Source organism: Eleutherodactylus coqui, chromosome 12 (genome assembly GCF_035609145.1).
Source record: "Eleutherodactylus coqui strain aEleCoq1 chromosome 12, aEleCoq1.hap1, whole genome shotgun sequence".
In the NCBI taxonomy this organism is placed as follows: domain Eukaryota; kingdom Metazoa; phylum Chordata; class Amphibia; order Anura; family Eleutherodactylidae; genus Eleutherodactylus; species Eleutherodactylus coqui.
Genome location: NC_089848.1, coordinates 74,568,351 through 74,585,450, shown reverse-complemented (window position 1 = coordinate 74,585,450; position 17,100 = coordinate 74,568,351). Strand labels below are relative to the sequence as shown.

At 41.9% G+C, this 17,100-nt stretch overlaps 1 protein-coding gene across 1 annotated transcript; it reads right to left on the bottom strand.

Moving 5' to 3' along the window:
• Window positions 1-278: 278 nt before the first annotated feature.
• Window positions 279-13,704, bottom strand: LOC136586721 (cathelicidin-related antimicrobial peptide Bf-CRAMP-like). The gene is made up of 4 exons (XM_066584904.1): window positions 13,516-13,704; window positions 12,904-12,999; window positions 4,485-4,550; window positions 279-648 (listed from the first exon to the last, which is right to left on the bottom strand). The coding sequence occupies exons 1-4, from the start codon at window positions 13,702-13,704 to the stop codon at window positions 496-498; spliced, it is 504 nt and encodes a 167-aa protein (XP_066441001.1). The 3' UTR covers window positions 279-495.
• Window positions 13,705-17,100: the final 3,396 nt, after the last annotated feature.

Here is a 17,100-nt window from a genome sequence, read left to right as displayed (position 1 = left end):
TCTCATTGGGGTTGGCGCTGCTGCCGCCGGCCCATTGAGCGCATATAGAGAAGAGAACAGGAATCGCAGATCGCAGATAGGTGCGATCTGGGATTTCTGTTCTCTAATTTATCGGACGAGTGCATAAAAAGCGCTCATGTGTCCGATACCATTGCAAAGCAATGGTTTTAAAAAATCGCCGGACGCATGCGCATGCGCAAATCGCGGCAATAAACGCCCGTGTGACTGAGCCCTTATATTGTATCCATTGATGTTTTTTAAGCATAAATAAAATGAGAAGGTTCCACAGACAGAACATCAGAGATCCCACAGACAACCGCTGCAGAGACTCCTGAAAGCTCCACATCCAGTGTCCAATGTGACCGTGGGAGAGATGAAAGGGAAGTAGTGAATAATGGCTGCTACATTGTATCATCTCATGTCTCCTAATAACAAGCAAAGCCGGATCACATACAAATAAAATATTTGCCATAAGCCGCAATCCCAGATCACGTTCTACAGATGACTGGAGATCTTCACACAAGGATGAGGCCAGGTATCCCCCAGTTGTTTGACTCGTCTGCCGAGAGGACTATAACGTCCGGTTAGCCGGGGTGGGCGGGGTCTCTTCCTGCCTGGTCTTTTAGTAGACCTCCTCACACGAACACCCTGGAGGGCACAGAATAAGACTGATTCAGTTCACGTTGTCAATTACCCATATATAATAGTCAATCTTAACCTCTTGACACCACAGCCAGTTTTGACCTCCATTGCCCAACCATATTTTTTTAATCTGATGTGTTACTTTATGTGATACGTTTGGAATGCTCTTACTTATCCAAATGATTCTCAGACTGTTTTTTGTGACACATTGTACTTTGATAGTGGTGAATTTTGTTTGATATTTTTTGAGTTAATTGTAAAAGAAAAAAAAAATTGAAAAATTAACAATTTTCAAAATTTGTTATTTTCTGCTTGCAAGAGAAATGTTCATACTACACAAAATACTCAATAAATAACATTGACCACATGTCTACTTTATGTTGGCATCCTTTTGTAAGTATCCTGTCACGTCTGTCTCCTGGGATTTGTGGTACTACGCATGATCTGCAGTTTTCCTGCTCAGGTGTTGCGGATTGTGCTGGCTGGGCATGTGTGTGTCAGCCAATCACCCTAGGTTAGTAAACATGTAAGCTGTCTTGCCAGGTGTGGGTGTGGTCAGCATTCTCTGTTCTCATTCTATCTCTGTGTGTGGTGTGAGCAGGTTCTGTGTTTGGTTTCTGCAAAAAAGGTTTGTGTTTTGTGTTTGTTTTGTTGTGTCGCTGGACTCCTGGTTAGTGTAGGGACTAGTGGTATGGCCAGGAGCCATGACGTGGCCCACTAGCTTCTATATTTTGATCAAAACGTCAATAAATACTTGGCATTTATAGCATTTCCCTCTGCTACTAGTGTTTGTGATTGGCTGCTGTATGGTGTGAATATGGCTGTGAGTGCCTGCTTATCCTAGCCAGTTGTTCCTGTCGATAGTGGAATATTTTTGTCCTAGCCTGGGTTCCTAGGGGCAGTTAGGGCCAAGATCTGAAAACCGTTGGGCAACCCTTTATTGGGGCGATGTCCCCGCTCAGGTAGGTCTGTGTCACTGACTCTAGTAGAAGATAGGGAGAGGTGCTAATCTGTGGTATTTTCACCTGGTGTTCCCTATCCATCCTTTGGTAACGTTTGTGTGGGCCCGGTGCTCACTTGCCCACACGAACGTAACATATCCTTTTATTTTTTCAAGATGTTACAGGACTTATAAGTATAGAAGTAATTTTCCAAATTTACCTTTTTCAAAATCTATTTGTTAGGGTCCACTTCAGTTTAGAAGTCGCTTTGAGGGGCCTATATATTAGAGCTCCCCTATAAATTACCTCATTTTAAAAATGGAATCCCTCAAAGTATTGAAAACTGCATTTAGAAAGTTTGTTAACTCTTTACATATATTTCACAGGAATTAAAGTAAAGTAGAGAGGAAATGTAACCATGTGTTCATTGTTATGGCAGATTTCAAATTTTAAATAATTTCTTGTAAATAGAAACAAAACTCAATATTAATCACCCCGGATCTGCAGTCTTTAGAAATATCCCACATGTGGCCCTACTAAGCACCATAGCTTAAACACAAGACTCAGAAATGAAGAAACACCTTCTCGATTTTGGACCCTCCATTTTATTAGGACTTTCTCCAGGCCCAATTTCAGGTTTGTGGAGGTCATGTGGTGCCAAAAACATAAGAATCCTCCAAAGACCAAACCCCCTCAATGAATTCATTTATGGCTATTTTGACCATTTTTACTCCACTGGTGTTTCATGGAATTTGTTAATATTACAATTATTCCAGTAAAACGTAGGTTTAGCTTCATATGTTTAATTTTTACGAGGAGAAAGAGGAGGCAAAGCACCAAAGAATTCGCTGCCCATTTCCTCCTGAGTACTGAAATGCCCCATGTGTGAACATAGATAGCAGTTTGGGCACGTGGCAGTGCTCAGAAAGGAAGGAATGCAGATCCTGATGGAATTATGTTTGGACATCATGACATGTTTACAGAGCCCCCTGAGGTACCAGTACAGTGGAACTCCTAAAAATGACTCAACTTTGGAAACTGCATTCTCCAAGAATTCATCAGAGGGTACGGTGAGTGTTTTGATCACACAGGTGTTTGGTGAATGTTGTTAACATTGGGCCATTAAAATGGAAATTACAATTTTTCAAATAGTATCTAGATTTAGCAACATTTATTACATTTTCATGAGGGGCTGATAGGAGAAAGAGCACCACATAGTTTGCTACTAGAGATGAGCGAGCATACTCGTCCGAGCTTGATGCTCATTCGAGTATTAGGGTGCTCGAGATGCTCGTTACTCGAGATGAGCACCACGCGGTACTCGCCTCGATTAAACGAGCACTGACCATTGAATTCAATGGAGCCGGCAATATAGCCGGCTCCACTGAAAGCAATGGGCTGCCGGCGAGCGTGGGATGAATTTTCAGGAAGGGCTTAAAAATATAAGCCCTTCCCTGAAATTCATCCAGAAATGTGTAAAAAGTAAAAAAAAAAATATACTCACCTGGTCCCGGCAGAACGATGTTAGCCCATTGAATTCAATGGAGTCGGCAATACAGCCGGCTCAATTAAAAGCAATGGGCTGCCGGCGAGCGCGGGATGAATTTTAGGGAAGGGCTTAAAAATATAAGCCCTTACCTGAAAATCATCCTAAAATGTGTAAAAAAAAAAAAGTATACTCACCTCCCGGCTGCAGCCGGAGTTCAGCCACGTCTGGCCAGCAGTTCTCCTGAACTGCTTTCTGTAGTATTCAGCAGGTGGGGATTTAAAATCCCCGCCTGCTGAATGAGCTTCCTCTGATTGGTCACAGCCTCACCAATCAGAGGCAGCTCTCACTCACCCATTCATGAATTCATGAATGGGTGAGTGAGTGCTGCCTCTGATTGGCTCAGCGCAGGGACCAATCAGGGGCAGCTCTCAGCTGTCATTCAGCTGTCATTTTGAATACTGTACCCATCGGGGTAATCTTCTAGAAGTTTTGTTTAGGGTTTTACTGATACATTAACTTATAAAGTATTATGTAAACTGTGTGGAGTTCAGGACATAATAAATATTTGGAGGGAGGATGGAAAAAAATCATCAGTTCCATCATGGTCGCAGGTTAAGTTTTTATGGCATCCACTGCACGGTGTAAGTGATTTCCTACTTTTATTCTGCAGGCCAGCATGATTACAACAGATTTATAGAGGTTGTTTCTATGTTTGATTACTTTAGAAGAACAACATCATTTTTCATCACCATATGCAAAGAGACATAACTTTTTACTTTCACATATGTGAAAAAATAAAAAAAGTCCTGGAAAAGTAAAAAGGGACTGGAGGTGAGCAATAGGAAGAAAAGAGGAAGAGGGGCAGCAACAAGAAAAGACAATCTTAGTGTTCTGTCGTCTACTGAGTGTTCAGATTCCTCCACAGAAAGGAGTTTTGGAATGGTGAGTTATGGAGGAGAATCTCTTTAGATAGGACTGAACTATATAAGGCCGCAAATGCCCACAGCTGGGTCACATTCTGACTGTGAGATCTTGCAGAGGAATCAGGCCCTGTGCTCCAGCGGTGACTCCCGCGTACCTGTCAGTTGTCTTATTCTCTGTGCTGCGGATGGGACGGATGGAGCACTGCGGCACATGAGCAGTGCAAAGAATGACATGCCAGCGATGACGCAGATCCGCGAAGAATCACCCCGGACGGACAGCTTCCATTGACTGCAATAGAAGCCGTCCGTGCGAGGCTCACGCCAGAATAGGACTTGCTGCGATTTTATCCCCACAAGCGGAAAATCGCAGTTGATTTCCGCTCATGGCCATGGAAAAGCATTTTGCATAGCATGTCTATGGGCAATATTTGCTACGAGATCCGGAGCCTTGGGCCTTACAGCTAGAGAGCATCTTCATGGTCGTGTTACCTCGGGCAGACTGATGCACTTTATGTCCTCAGGGACCTCAGCATCCAGATTACAAATCTTCACATTCTGCAAAATCCAGATAAAGAAATCACTGCTGCAATAAGGAACGCATTAGGGAATTAAATACTGAAACTGAAAAATTAAAAGAAATTTTTACAGATATTACTAATACATGAATACATTGTAATCTGATTGTGGCACGAGTATTTCATACTCATCAAAATGTCTTTACACTAGTTATATTCTTGTACATAGGGGGCAGTATTATAGTACTTATATTCTTGTACATAGGAGGCAGTATTATAGTAGTTATATTGTTGTACATAGGGGGCAGTATTATAGTAGTTATATTGTTGTACATAGGGGGCAGTATTATAGTAGTTATATTCTTGTACATAGGGGGCAGTATTATAGTAGTTATATTCCTGTACATAGTGGGCAGTATTATAGTAGTTATATTCTTGTACATAGGGGGCAGTATTATAGTAGTTATATTCTTGTACATAGGGGGCAGTATTATAGTAGTTATATTGTTGTACATAGGGGGCAGTATTATAGTAGCTATATTCTTGTATATAAGGGGTAGTATTGTAGTAGTTATATTCTTATACATAGGGGGCAGTATTATAGTAGTTATATTCTTGTACATGGGGGCAGTATTATAGTAGCTATATTCTTGTATATAGGAGGCAGTATTATAGTAGTTATATTCTTGTACATAGGAGGCAGTATTATAGTAGTTATATTCTTGTACATAGGGGGCAGTATTATAGTAGTTATATTCTTGTACATAGGGGGCAGTATTATAGTAGTTATATTCTTGTATATAAGGGGTAGTATTGTAGTAGCTATATTCTTGTACATGGCGACAGTATTATCGTAGTTATATTCTTGTACATAGGGGGCAGTATTATAGTAGTTATATTCCTGTACATAGTGGGCAGTATTATAGTAGTTATATTCTTGTACATAGGGGGCAGTATTATAGTAGTTATATTGTTGTACATAGGGGGCAGTATTATAGTAGCTATATTCTTGTATATAAGGGGTAGTATTGTAGTAGTTATATTCTTATACATAGGGGGCAGTATTATAGTAGTTATATTCTTGTACATGGGGGCAGTATTATAGTAGCTATATTCTTGTATATAGGAGGCAGTATTATAGTAGTTATATTCTTGTACATAGGAGGCAGTATTATAGTAGTTATATTCTTGTACATAGAGAGCAGTAGTATAGTAGTTATATTCTTGTACATAGGGTGCAGTATTATAGTAGTTATATTCTTGTACATGGGAGGCAGTATTATAGTAGTTATATTCTTGTACATAGGGGACAGTATTATAGTAGTTATATTCTTGTATATAGGAGGTAGTATTATAGTAGTTATATTCTTGTACATAGGGGACAGTATTATAGTAGTTATATTCTTGTACATAGGGGGCAGTATTATAGTAGTTATATTCTTGTACATAGGGGGCAGTATTATAGTAGTTATATTCTTGTATATAAGGGGTAGTATTGTAGTAGCTATATTCTTGTACATGGCGACAGTATTATCGTAGTTATATTCTTGTACATAGGGGGCAGTATTATAGTAGTTATATTCTTGTCCATAGGAGAGGATAGACGTGTGCTTGTGAGCTCCCAGTAGGGAGGAGGCATGGCCTCTGACCCTGGAGGAAGTGAGTGCAGCTGGGCTGACGATCCTGGGAGAGCCGAGAGCCTGGAGTGTGGCTTGCAGCATGGAGATCAAGAAAGTGGTAACCAGGAAATGTTGGCTGGTGAGACTACTGAATCATGTAAAGCATTTGGATTGAGTATGAAAGTGACTAAGAAAAGTTTATTTAAACTGGAAAGACAAATTTTGAAGTTAAGAGAAGAGATTAAGATAGAGACGGATCCAAAGACAAAGCTGATGAAGTGTGAATGCCTGGATAATTGCACACGTGAGCTCGCTATATTAAAGGAGCGACTAGACAAAGAAGCAAATGCAATACCTAAAGTAGAAAACTGGGCAACGGAGAAAAAGAGGGAGGCCAGAGTGCAAAACATGAAGATTAAAGAAGTCATTGAGAATAAAGGTACTGATTATAATGTTGTGTATAGTATGGTGGAGCAGGGAACCCCTCTGAGATGTGTGGGTGCAGCACCTGGAGGGTCACTTCTTTCAGGGTCACTGAGTATGGGAGCTGAGCTATCAGACTCTGAAAATGCTGCTAATATTGAGGAGCAAAATGTGACAGCCAATGAGGGGTTAATTGCAAAGGACTCTGTTTGCAGTGCTGATGAAATGAATGCAAGTAGTAATCTGGTGTATGCTTCAGGTACTGACATTGTAAATGAAACACCGTGCAGTGTAATGAGTGAAGGGACAACTACATCGTCTGGAGCAGATATGGTGGAGATTTGTGAAGGTTCTCAGCCATCTGCAGAGGAGTGTATACAGCAATCTCATACCACCGCAGGTGTGTCTGCAGGACAGTGTGAAACCACCGCAGGTGTGTCTGCAGATCAATCAGGAGTCAGTAAGCCTGCTGATGAGGAAAGGTCAGGCACTCATCCCTCTGCTGACCGTGCACAATTCAACAGACTATTCTCCAATGTCACAAAATCAGCTACCCCTCCACCACAGAGGAGAAACGCTGTCACAGAGGAGTAGCACTGTCAGGATTAAGTTCACGGGGCCAGAGGAGAACATTCTCTCCAGACTGTACATTGGGAAGAGTCTCCTAAAAGACTTTATGAAGTTTAAAGCCTCTGAGGTGTACGCTCTGATCCATATCCCCTCTAGCAGGATCTACGACATCAGCTTTAAGCTGCAATATGACTTGGATGCATTCTGGAGTATATAAAATGACACAAGGGGACAGTCAATCTGGGAGTATCTCCAGGTGATCCAGCTGTCCAAGCCTCAGGTGGTGAGGGCCACCATATTGTTCCAGTCTGAGGTGGTGGCACTGGCAGATCTGGAGCACTGGATGAGTAGGCAATGTATGATCATGAACTATCCAGAAACAATCTATGATGAGGAGGGAATCTGGAATGGTGGATACACTGTAAAGATCCAATTAGAGCGAGCCAATGGTGTGACCAGATATCTACCGCACTCCTCCTATCTAGGCTCAGAGAGAGGAATATGCTATTACCCTGGTCAGCCTCGTCTATGTCATAGGTGTGGGGGCAGACACCTCGCTTTTAACTGCTCTCGAGTCAAGTGTTCATTATGTGGACAGTTTGGACCTTCAAAAAGCGATTGTAGAGGACCCGTCATCTGTAACCTGTGTTTAGGAGCAGGTCATACATTCCGGGAGTGTCCACATACAGAGCATAATAAAGGAGGTGATGATATCTGCATAGAGCCTATGGAGGAAGGTAAAGAGGATGTCGCCGCAAGAGCAGATACAGCCCCAGAATCCAACAGTCCTAATACTAATATAGTGCAAAGTACCAGTGACCCTGCTTTAGAGACTGATAACTCACCCGCTGCACTACAAGTACCAGCAAAGGGAGAGATGGATGGTCCTCCCACTACAGTACAAGTACCAGCCACCGAGAAGGCATCTGATGAAAAAAGAAAAATCCTTGCTGTAAGAAGTGAAATATCCCCTGTTGTACTACAAGCACCAGCATTTGAAGAGAAACCCCATGAAAAGAAGAAAATATCCAGTAAACCTGTTGATAAATCACCTGAACAGAAGTCATGTAAGGCTACAGAACCCTCTGACCGAGCCGCAAGGCCCAGACGCCCCTCTGTGGATCAAGAGGGGTTCCAGGCGGTTAAAAGAAAGAATAAAACTGCAGATCCTGCTAGAAAAGTCACCGCAGCAAAGAAAACCCTGGATCAGCCGCTGCTGGCCATAACCTCCGGACAGTATGGAGTGCTGGGAGAAGAATCAGAGAAGTCGGAAAAAGAATGCATCTCTTTACATAACTCTGATGATGACCTTCAGGAAGAGGAACCTCAACGATCAGTGTCCACCAAAAGATAGGGCTCTGCAGGTGACAGCAGAGGACGGAGGAGGAAAAGCAAGAAAGACCAGTGACTTAGATGAGCTTGAGAGTCTGCTCTATAAATGTGAACAGTGTCAAGACTAAGAACAGGAGGCAGGCGATCTACCAGCGGCTGTCAGAGGAGAGCAGGAGGCAGGCGATCTACCAGCGGCTGTCAGAGGAGAGCAGGAGGCAGGCGATCTACCAGCGGCTGTCAGAGGAGAGCAGGAGGCAGGCGATCTACCAGCGGCTGTCAGAGGAGAGCAGGAGGCAGGCGATCTACCAGCGGCTGTCAGAGGAGAGCAGGAGGCAGGCGATCTACCAGCGGCTGTCAGAGGAGAGCAGGAGGCAGGCGATCTACCAGCGGCTGTCAGAGGAGAGCAGGAGGCAGGCGATCTACCAGCGGCTGTCAGAGGAGAGATCTGATGTCTTCTGCTTACAGGAGACCTCCCTGAAGAGTAATGCTGATGTGCATGCAGCCAGGAGGGACTGGAGACATGGAGCGTCTTCTTTTAGACTGTCCATTTAGTATACAGGTATGGGAGGCGGTGTCCCTGGCCCTGCAGTTACCCCAACTGAGAAGGCAGCCATATTGTCAAGTAGTGTATGGAGACTTCCTGCCTTATCTTAGTGAATATAACAAAAGTACTCTATATGTGATAAATGTGGTGACTGTGTACCATCTGTGGTGTGCAAGATGCTGCCTGATCATCAATAAGGAAGTCAACTCCTGTAATAATGTCATGAAGAACATCATTGAAAGTCTGAAAACCGTATATAAGAAAGACTTAGAAAACAATGTACAAAGTATAAACTGGAGGAGGATCCGGGTACCAACTTCTGTGCGTTTGTTCTGAAGTTTATTTTGTTCTGTTGTTCTGTTTTCGTTGTTTTTATTGTAAATATATTGTAATAATTTTGTTGCAAGTTTTTAAATAAAAAGATCATTATAGTAGTTATATTCTTGTATATAGGAGGCAGTATTATAGTAGTTATATTCTTGTATATAGGAGGCAGTATTATAGTAGTTATATTCTTGTACATAGGGGCAGTATTATAGTAGTTATATTCTTGTACATAGAGGCAGTATTATAGTAGTTATATTCTTGTACATAGGGGGCAGTATTATAGTAGTTATATTCTTGTATATAGGGGGCAGTATTATAGTAGTTATATTCTTGTACATAGCAGGCAGTATTATACTAGTTATATACTTGTACATAGGGGGCAGTATTATAGTAGTTATATTCTTGTACATAGGGGGCAGTATTATAGTAGTTATATTCTTGTACATAGCAGGCAGTATTATACTAGTTATATACTTGTACATAGGGGGCAGTATTATAGTAGTTATGTTCTTGTACATAGGGGGCAGTATTATAGTAGTTATATTCTTGTATATAGGGGGCAGTATTATAGTAGTTATATTCTTGTACATAGCAGGCAGTATTATACTAGTTATATACTTGTACATAGGGGGCAGTATTATAGTAGTTATGTTCTTGTACATAGGGGGCAGTATTATAGTAGTTATATTCTTGTACATAGGGGGCAGTATTATAGTAGTTATATTCTTGTACATAGTGGGCAGTATTATAGTAGTTATATTCTTGTACATAGGAGGCAGTATTATAGTAGTTATATTATTGTACATAGGGGCAGTATTATAGTAGTTATATTCTTGTACATAGGGGCAGTATTATACTAGTTATATTCTTGTACATAGGAGGAAGTATTATAGTAGTTATATTCTTGTACATAGGGGCAGTATTATAGTAGTTATAATCTTGTACATATGGAGCAGTATTATACTAGTTATATTCTTGTACATAGCGGGCAGTATTATAGTAGTTATATTCCTGTACATAGGAGGTAGTATTATAGTAGTTATATTCTTGTACATAGGGGGCAGTATTATAGTAGTTATATTCTTGTACATAGGAGGTAGTATTATAGTAGTTATATTCTTGTACATAGCAGGCAGTATTATAGTAGTTATATACTTGTACATAGGAGGCAGTATTATAGTAGTTATATTATTGTACATAGGGGCAGTATTATAGTAGTTATATTCTTGTACATAGGGGCAGTATTATACTAGTTATATTCTTGTACATAGCGGGCAGTATTATAGTAGTTATATTCTTGTACATAGGGGGCAGTATTATAGTAGTTATATTCTTGTACATAGGAGGTAGTATTATAGTAGTTATATTCTTGTACATAGGGGGCAGTATTATAGTAGTTATATTCTTGTACATAGGGGGCAGTATTATAGTAGTTATATTCTTGTACATAGGGGGCAGTATTATAGTAGTTATATTCTTGTACATAGGGGCAGTATTATAGTAGTTATATTCTTGTAAATAGGAGGCAGTATTATAGTAGTTATATTCTTGTACATAGGGGCAGTATTATAGTAGTTATATTCCTGTACATAGTAGGCAGTATTATAGTAGTTATATTCCTGTACATAGTAGGCAGTATTATAGTAGTTATATTCTTGTACATAGGGGCAGTATTATAGTAGTTATATTCTTGTACATAGGGGCAGTATTATAGTAGTTATATTCTTGTACATAGGGGCAGTATTATAGTAGTTATATTCTGGTACATTGGAGGCAGTATTATAGTAGTTATATTCTTGTACATAGGGGGCAGTATTATAGTAGTTATATTCTTGTACATAGGGGCAGTATTATAGTAGTTATATTCCTGTACATAGTAGGCAGTATTATAGTAGTTACATTCTTGTAAATAGGAGGCAGTATTATAGTAGTTATATTCTTGTACATAGGGGCAGTATTATAGTAGTTATATTCTTGTACATAAGGGGCAGTTTTATAGTAGTTATATTCTTGTAAATAGGAGGCAGTATTATAGTAGTTATATTCTTGTACATAGGGGCAGTATTATAGTAGTTATATTCCTGTACATAGTAGGCAGTATTATAGTAGTTATATTCTTGTACATAGGGGCAGTATTATAGTAGTTATATTCTTGTACATAGGGGCAGTATTATAGTAGTTATATTCTTGTACATAGGGGCAGTATTATAGTAGTTATATTCTGGTACATTGGAGGCAGTATTATAGTAGTTATATTCTTGTACATAGGGGCAGTATTATAGTAGTTATATTCCTGTACATAGTAGGCAGTATTATAGTAGTTATATTCTTGTACATAGGGGCAGTATTATAGTAGTTATATTCTTGTACATAGGGGCAGTATTATAGTAGTTATATTCTTGTACATAGGGGCAGTATTATAGTAGTTATATTCTGGTACATTGGAGGCAGTATTATAGTAGTTATATTCTTGTACATAGGGGCAGTATTATAGTAGTTATATTCCTGTACATAGTAGGCAGTATTATAGTAGTTATATTCTTGTACATAGGGGCAGTATTATAGTAGTTATATTCTTGTACATAGGGGCAGTATTATAGTAGTTATATTCTTGTACATAGGGGCAGTATTATAGTAGTTATATTCTGGTACATTGGAGGCAGTATTATAGTAGTTATATTCTTGTACATAGGGGGCAGTATTATAGTAGTTATATTCTTGTACATAGGGGGCAGTATTATAGTAGTTATATTCTTGTACATAGGAGGAAGTATTATAGTAGTTATATTCTTGTGCATAGGGGACAATATTGTAATAGTTATATTCTTGTACATAGGGGGCAGTATTATAGTAGTTATATTCTTTTACATAGGAGCAGTATTATAGCAGTTATATTCTTGTACATAGGGGCAGTATTATACTAGTTATATTCTTGTACATAGCGGGCAGTATTATAGTAGTTATATTCTTGTACATAGGGGGCAGTATTATAGTAGTTATATTCTTGTACATAGGGGGCAATATTATAGTAGTTATATTCCTGTACATAGTAGGCAGTATTATAGTAGTTATATTCTTGTACATAGGGGGCAATATTATAGTAGTTATATTCCTGTACATAGTAGGCAGTATTATAGTAGTTATATTCTTGTACATAGGGGCAGTATTATAGTAGTTATATTCTTGTACACAGGAGACGGTATTATAGTAGTTATATTCTTGTATAAAGGGGACAGTATTATAGTAGTTATATTCTTGTACATAGGGGGCAGTATTATAGTAGCTATATTCTTGTATATAAGGGGTAGTATTATAGTAGTTATAGTCTTGTACATAGAAGGCGGTAATATAGTAGTTATATTCTTGTACATAGCGGGCAGTATTATAGTAGTTATATTCTTGTACATAGAAGGCGGTAATATAGTAGTTGATTTCCCATAGCATGCTATGGACAGTATTTGCTGCGGATGCACAGTGTAGACACCTGCCGCGGATTGCGCAGCAAAAATCTGTTTGTGTGCAGGCAGCCCAACAGCATTTCTTTTGCATTTTATTTGCTGCAGTGTGTCGGTACTTACTCCGTCTGGCTTGAAATCACATTGAGATAAATCAGGATTCTCAGATTTCAGGCACTCTGTCTCCTTAATGATGTAGCCTCTGTCCTTTTCATTCTCCTGTCATTAGAAGAGTAATAAACATATAAGTTATCGGCTCCACATTGAAATGTTTTGTTAGTCATACACTTTAGTTGGTGAAGAGAACACCGAAGCCTCAAGAGCTTCCAATTACAAAGTATTCCATTACTCAACAAGACTTCATTATTATCCCTTCTAGATTTCATAAGCAGCATTTATAGGGAAAAATATGAGCGAATACGTAGAACGACTGTCAACTAAGTTTGTAAAACCTCATCTCTACTGATTGTTTTTGCATCTTATACTCCAATCACACTCAAAGCTGCACTTCTGCTTCTTCTAGTTTTCTGTTACCAAAGGTTGGTATATTGTAAGACCTCAGGCGACATATATCCAGAGCTAGACTTTCTCTTGTCTTCCCAGCAGCAATTAGCAGATTTCCTTTGGATGTGAATGGAGCATAAATAGAGCTTTATGTGTAGTTAGTTATCTAATATACATAATATGCTTTACATTAAATGCATTCTGGGTAAGATCCCATGCTACATGCTTTACCTCTAGTGAAGTAATGAAAATCTGGTCCAGATATTTATATAAGTATGTGACCCCTTCCATCTGGTTGTAGAGGCTGATGATCTCTCGTATAGAGCGTTCATCCTGGACCTGAGGCTCTGCAGCACCAGAGAGACAGCCATGTAATGTGACCGCAGAGAAGAACAGCAGAGACAGCTTCCAGCTCCTCATCTTGGCCTCTCTTAGAGGGAATGTCCTCTCTCCGCTCGCTCCCCTCTTTTATTGTGCATCTACTTCTTCATTTTGTATTTCTGGATAAATGTGATATTCTTAGGACGCTGCTTGTGGTCTAATACGTGACTCATAACTTATAATTTCCCTAAATTTCAACAAAGAGCTATTATCTAGAAGAACAGTAAATGCTATGACATAATAATAAACAAAATCTAAATATAGGATTATTCTATTAATTGCTTCCGTGAGCTTCAGGGACTTCCTAAATGCTTCCCTATAGATCTATCAGAACTAGGTGAATGGCTTTACACATTCTGTATCCTACTACTTGTAGGCCCTGCTAGGTATGGGAGGATATTTTATATTTGCTGCTGTATAGGTGCTGAGTAAGGCCGCAGTACTACCTATTAGATTGCATTCATTATCCCCAGAGCTTATGTATGGTTTGTTGTACATTAAGAATATCAGTGAGAGTTTTGTAAGGGAGCCAAGTAGTAGTGATTAGAGATGAGTGAGCACACTCGTCCGAGCTTGATGCTCGTTCGAGTATTGAGATGCTCACTTCTCGAGTCAAGCAACACGCGGTACTCGAGTCACTTTCATTTCCCTTCCCTACATGTTTAGCGCCATTTTCTAGCCAATAAACATGTGGGGAAGGCATTACCACTTCCTGCTGTGACGTGCCAGCCCTGTGCACGTCTACAGCAGTGAGTGGCTGGCGGGATCAGGTGACCACTGAGTACTTAAACTGGGACCGCCCGCGGCTCGCCTCAGACGCATGCTTGCAGAGGTTAGGGAAAGTGTTAGTGTAGGGTGCGGTTGGGCAGGGATCCTGACTTCAAGAACCCAACAGTACTTCTTAGGGCTACTACTCATTGTGTGCATTACTATTGTGGCTGACTGGGAGCAGTAGTGCACCAATTTTTATTTTCAAGCATCTAGGCCTGTACAGAGCATTTCACCTATACCATTATCTGTGTGCAGCGCATTAGGCGGAGTTCTCAAGGCTAAACAGTACGGTAAGTTTTCCTGGGGCACTGCAGAGCCTTTCACCTATGACGTTCTCTGTGTGCAGTGCATTAGGCAGAGTTCTCATTGCTAAACGGTACGTCAATTTCTCCTGGGGCACTGCAGAGCATTTCACCTATACCGTTCTCTGTGTGCAGTGCATTAGGCAGAGTTCTCATCGCTAAACAGTACGCTACTTTTTCCTGGAGCACTGCAGAGTATTTCACCTATACCATTCTCTGTGTGCAGTGCATTGAGCAGAGTTCTCATTGCTAAACAGTACGTCAATTTCTCCTGGGGCACTGCAGAGCATTTCACCTATACCATTCTCTGTGTTTGGTGAAGTAGCGGCAGTTATCAGCACTATCCACTGGGGTAATATTTCTCTGTCCCTGTGCAGAGTATTTGACATCTACCATTCACTGTGTGCCGTGAAGTAGCGGCAGTTATCAGCACTATCCACTGGGTTAATAGTTAATTCTCTGCCCCTGTGCAGATCATCTCACAATACACTTTCCTTGTGTGCGGTGAAGTAGCCGCAGTTATCAGCACTATCCACTGGGTTAATAGTTATCTGCCTCTCTTATATACAAGTCTCTGTGAGCGGTAAATTACCCCTAGGTATCAGCGCAAGACAGCGGGTTACAGCATAGAGCCTCCGGTATCTACAAGTCTCTGTGTGCGTTGAATTAGCCCCAGTTCTCTGTGCTATACAGTGGGGTAATTTATTTGGGCCCTGCTCTATCCTTTATCCGACATGATGAGGAGTTGGGGTAAGGGTCGAGGAAGTGGGCGCGGGCGTCCAAGTGAGGGTGTGGGCACAGGCTGAGGTCCTGAGTGGGGTGAATCACAGCCGGCTGCAGAGGGATTAGGAGAGCGCTGCGTCTCTCCGCTCCAAAGCTTCATATCACAATTTGCAGGTCTGCGTGGCAGACATTTATAACAAGCACAGCAATGGGAGCAGGTCCTGTCGTGGATCGCAGATAACGCGTCCATCAATGTATCGAACCCCCAGTCTTCCATGCAGTCCACTACTACCGGGCTAGGGACTGCACCTCTGAATCCTCTGGCTGATCCTTCTTTCTCCCAGCCTCGTCACTCCAGGAAAATGACAGATTCTGAGCAGGCAAACTCACAGGAACTGTTCTCGGGTCCATGCCCTGAGTGGGAAAAAAACGGTTCCTCACCCACCTGAGGAATTTGCTGTGACCGATGCCCAACATTTGGAAATTTCCGAGAGCCTGGGTGATGAGGCTGGGAACTTCCGGCAACTGTCTCAAGAGCTTTTTGTGGATGAGGATGATGAGACACAGTTGTCTGTCAGTGAGGTAGTAGTAAGGGCAGTAAGTCCGAGTGAGGAGCGCACAGAGGATTTAGAGGAAGAGCTGCCGGACGATGAGGTGACTGACCCCCCCCCCCCCCCTGGCTTGCTAAGCCTACTGAAGACAGGGCTTCAGAGGGGGCGGCAAGTGCAGCAGCAGGACAGGTTGGAAGAGGTAGTGGGGTGGCCAGGGGGAGAGGCAGTGCCAAAGTCAATAATCCCCCAACTGTTTCTCACAGCACCCCATTGTGGCAAGCCTCCATGCAGAGGGCTAGGTGTTCCAAGGTGTGGATGTTTTTTAGTGAGAGTGCGGACAACTGACAAACAGTGGTGTGCAAGACCAGCCGGGGAGCCACCACTACCAGCCTCACCACCACCAGCATGTGCAGGCATATGATGGCCAAGCACCCCATGAGGTGGGACGAAGGCCATTCACCGCCTCCGGGTCACACCACTGCCTCTTCCCCTGTGCTACAACCTGGCACACAGATCCATTCCCCCTCCCAGGACACAGGCACAAATGCCTCCCGGGCTGCACCCACACCCTCACCTCCACTGTCCTCCACGCAATGTCTCCCAGCGCAGCATTCAGTTGCCGCTAACACAAGCGTTGGAGCGAAAGTGCAAATACGCCGCCACCCACCCGCATGCACAAGCTTCAAACATGCACATTGCCAAATTAATTAGCCTGGAGATGCTGCCGTACAGACTTGTGGAAACGGAGGCTTTCAAAAACATGATGGCGGCGGCAGTCCCACGCTACTCGGTCCCCAGTCGCCACTATTTTTCCCGGTGTGCCGTTCCCGTCCTACACCAGCACGTCCCCAGCAACATAAACTGTGCCCTCACCAATGTGGTTACTGGGAAGGTCCACTTAACCACGGACACGTGGACAAGTACTGGTGGGCAGAGACACTATATCTTCCTGACGGCACATTGGGTGAACTTGGTGGAGGCTGGGACCGAATCGGACCCTGGGACCGCTCACGTGCTACCCACACCGAAGATAGCGGGTCCTACGTCAGAGCTGGTTTCTGCGGCATATTATGCCACCTCCGCCTCTC

Bases quoted from the DNA above. Each gene is read 5' to 3' on its own strand.
- LOC136586721 (XM_066584904.1), bottom strand. From the start codon at position 13,704: ATGAGGAGCTGGAAGCTGTCTCTGCTGTTCTTCTCTGCGGTCACATTA. The intron at 4,551-12,903 runs GTAAGTACCGAC...TGGATTTTGCAG, and splicing joins GTGATTTCAAGCCAGACGGA to AATGTGAAGATTTGTAATCT. The intron at 649-4,484 runs GTAACACGACCA...TGTGCCCTCCAG, and splicing joins AGTGCATCAGTCTGCCCGAG to GGTGTTCGTGTGAGGAGGTC.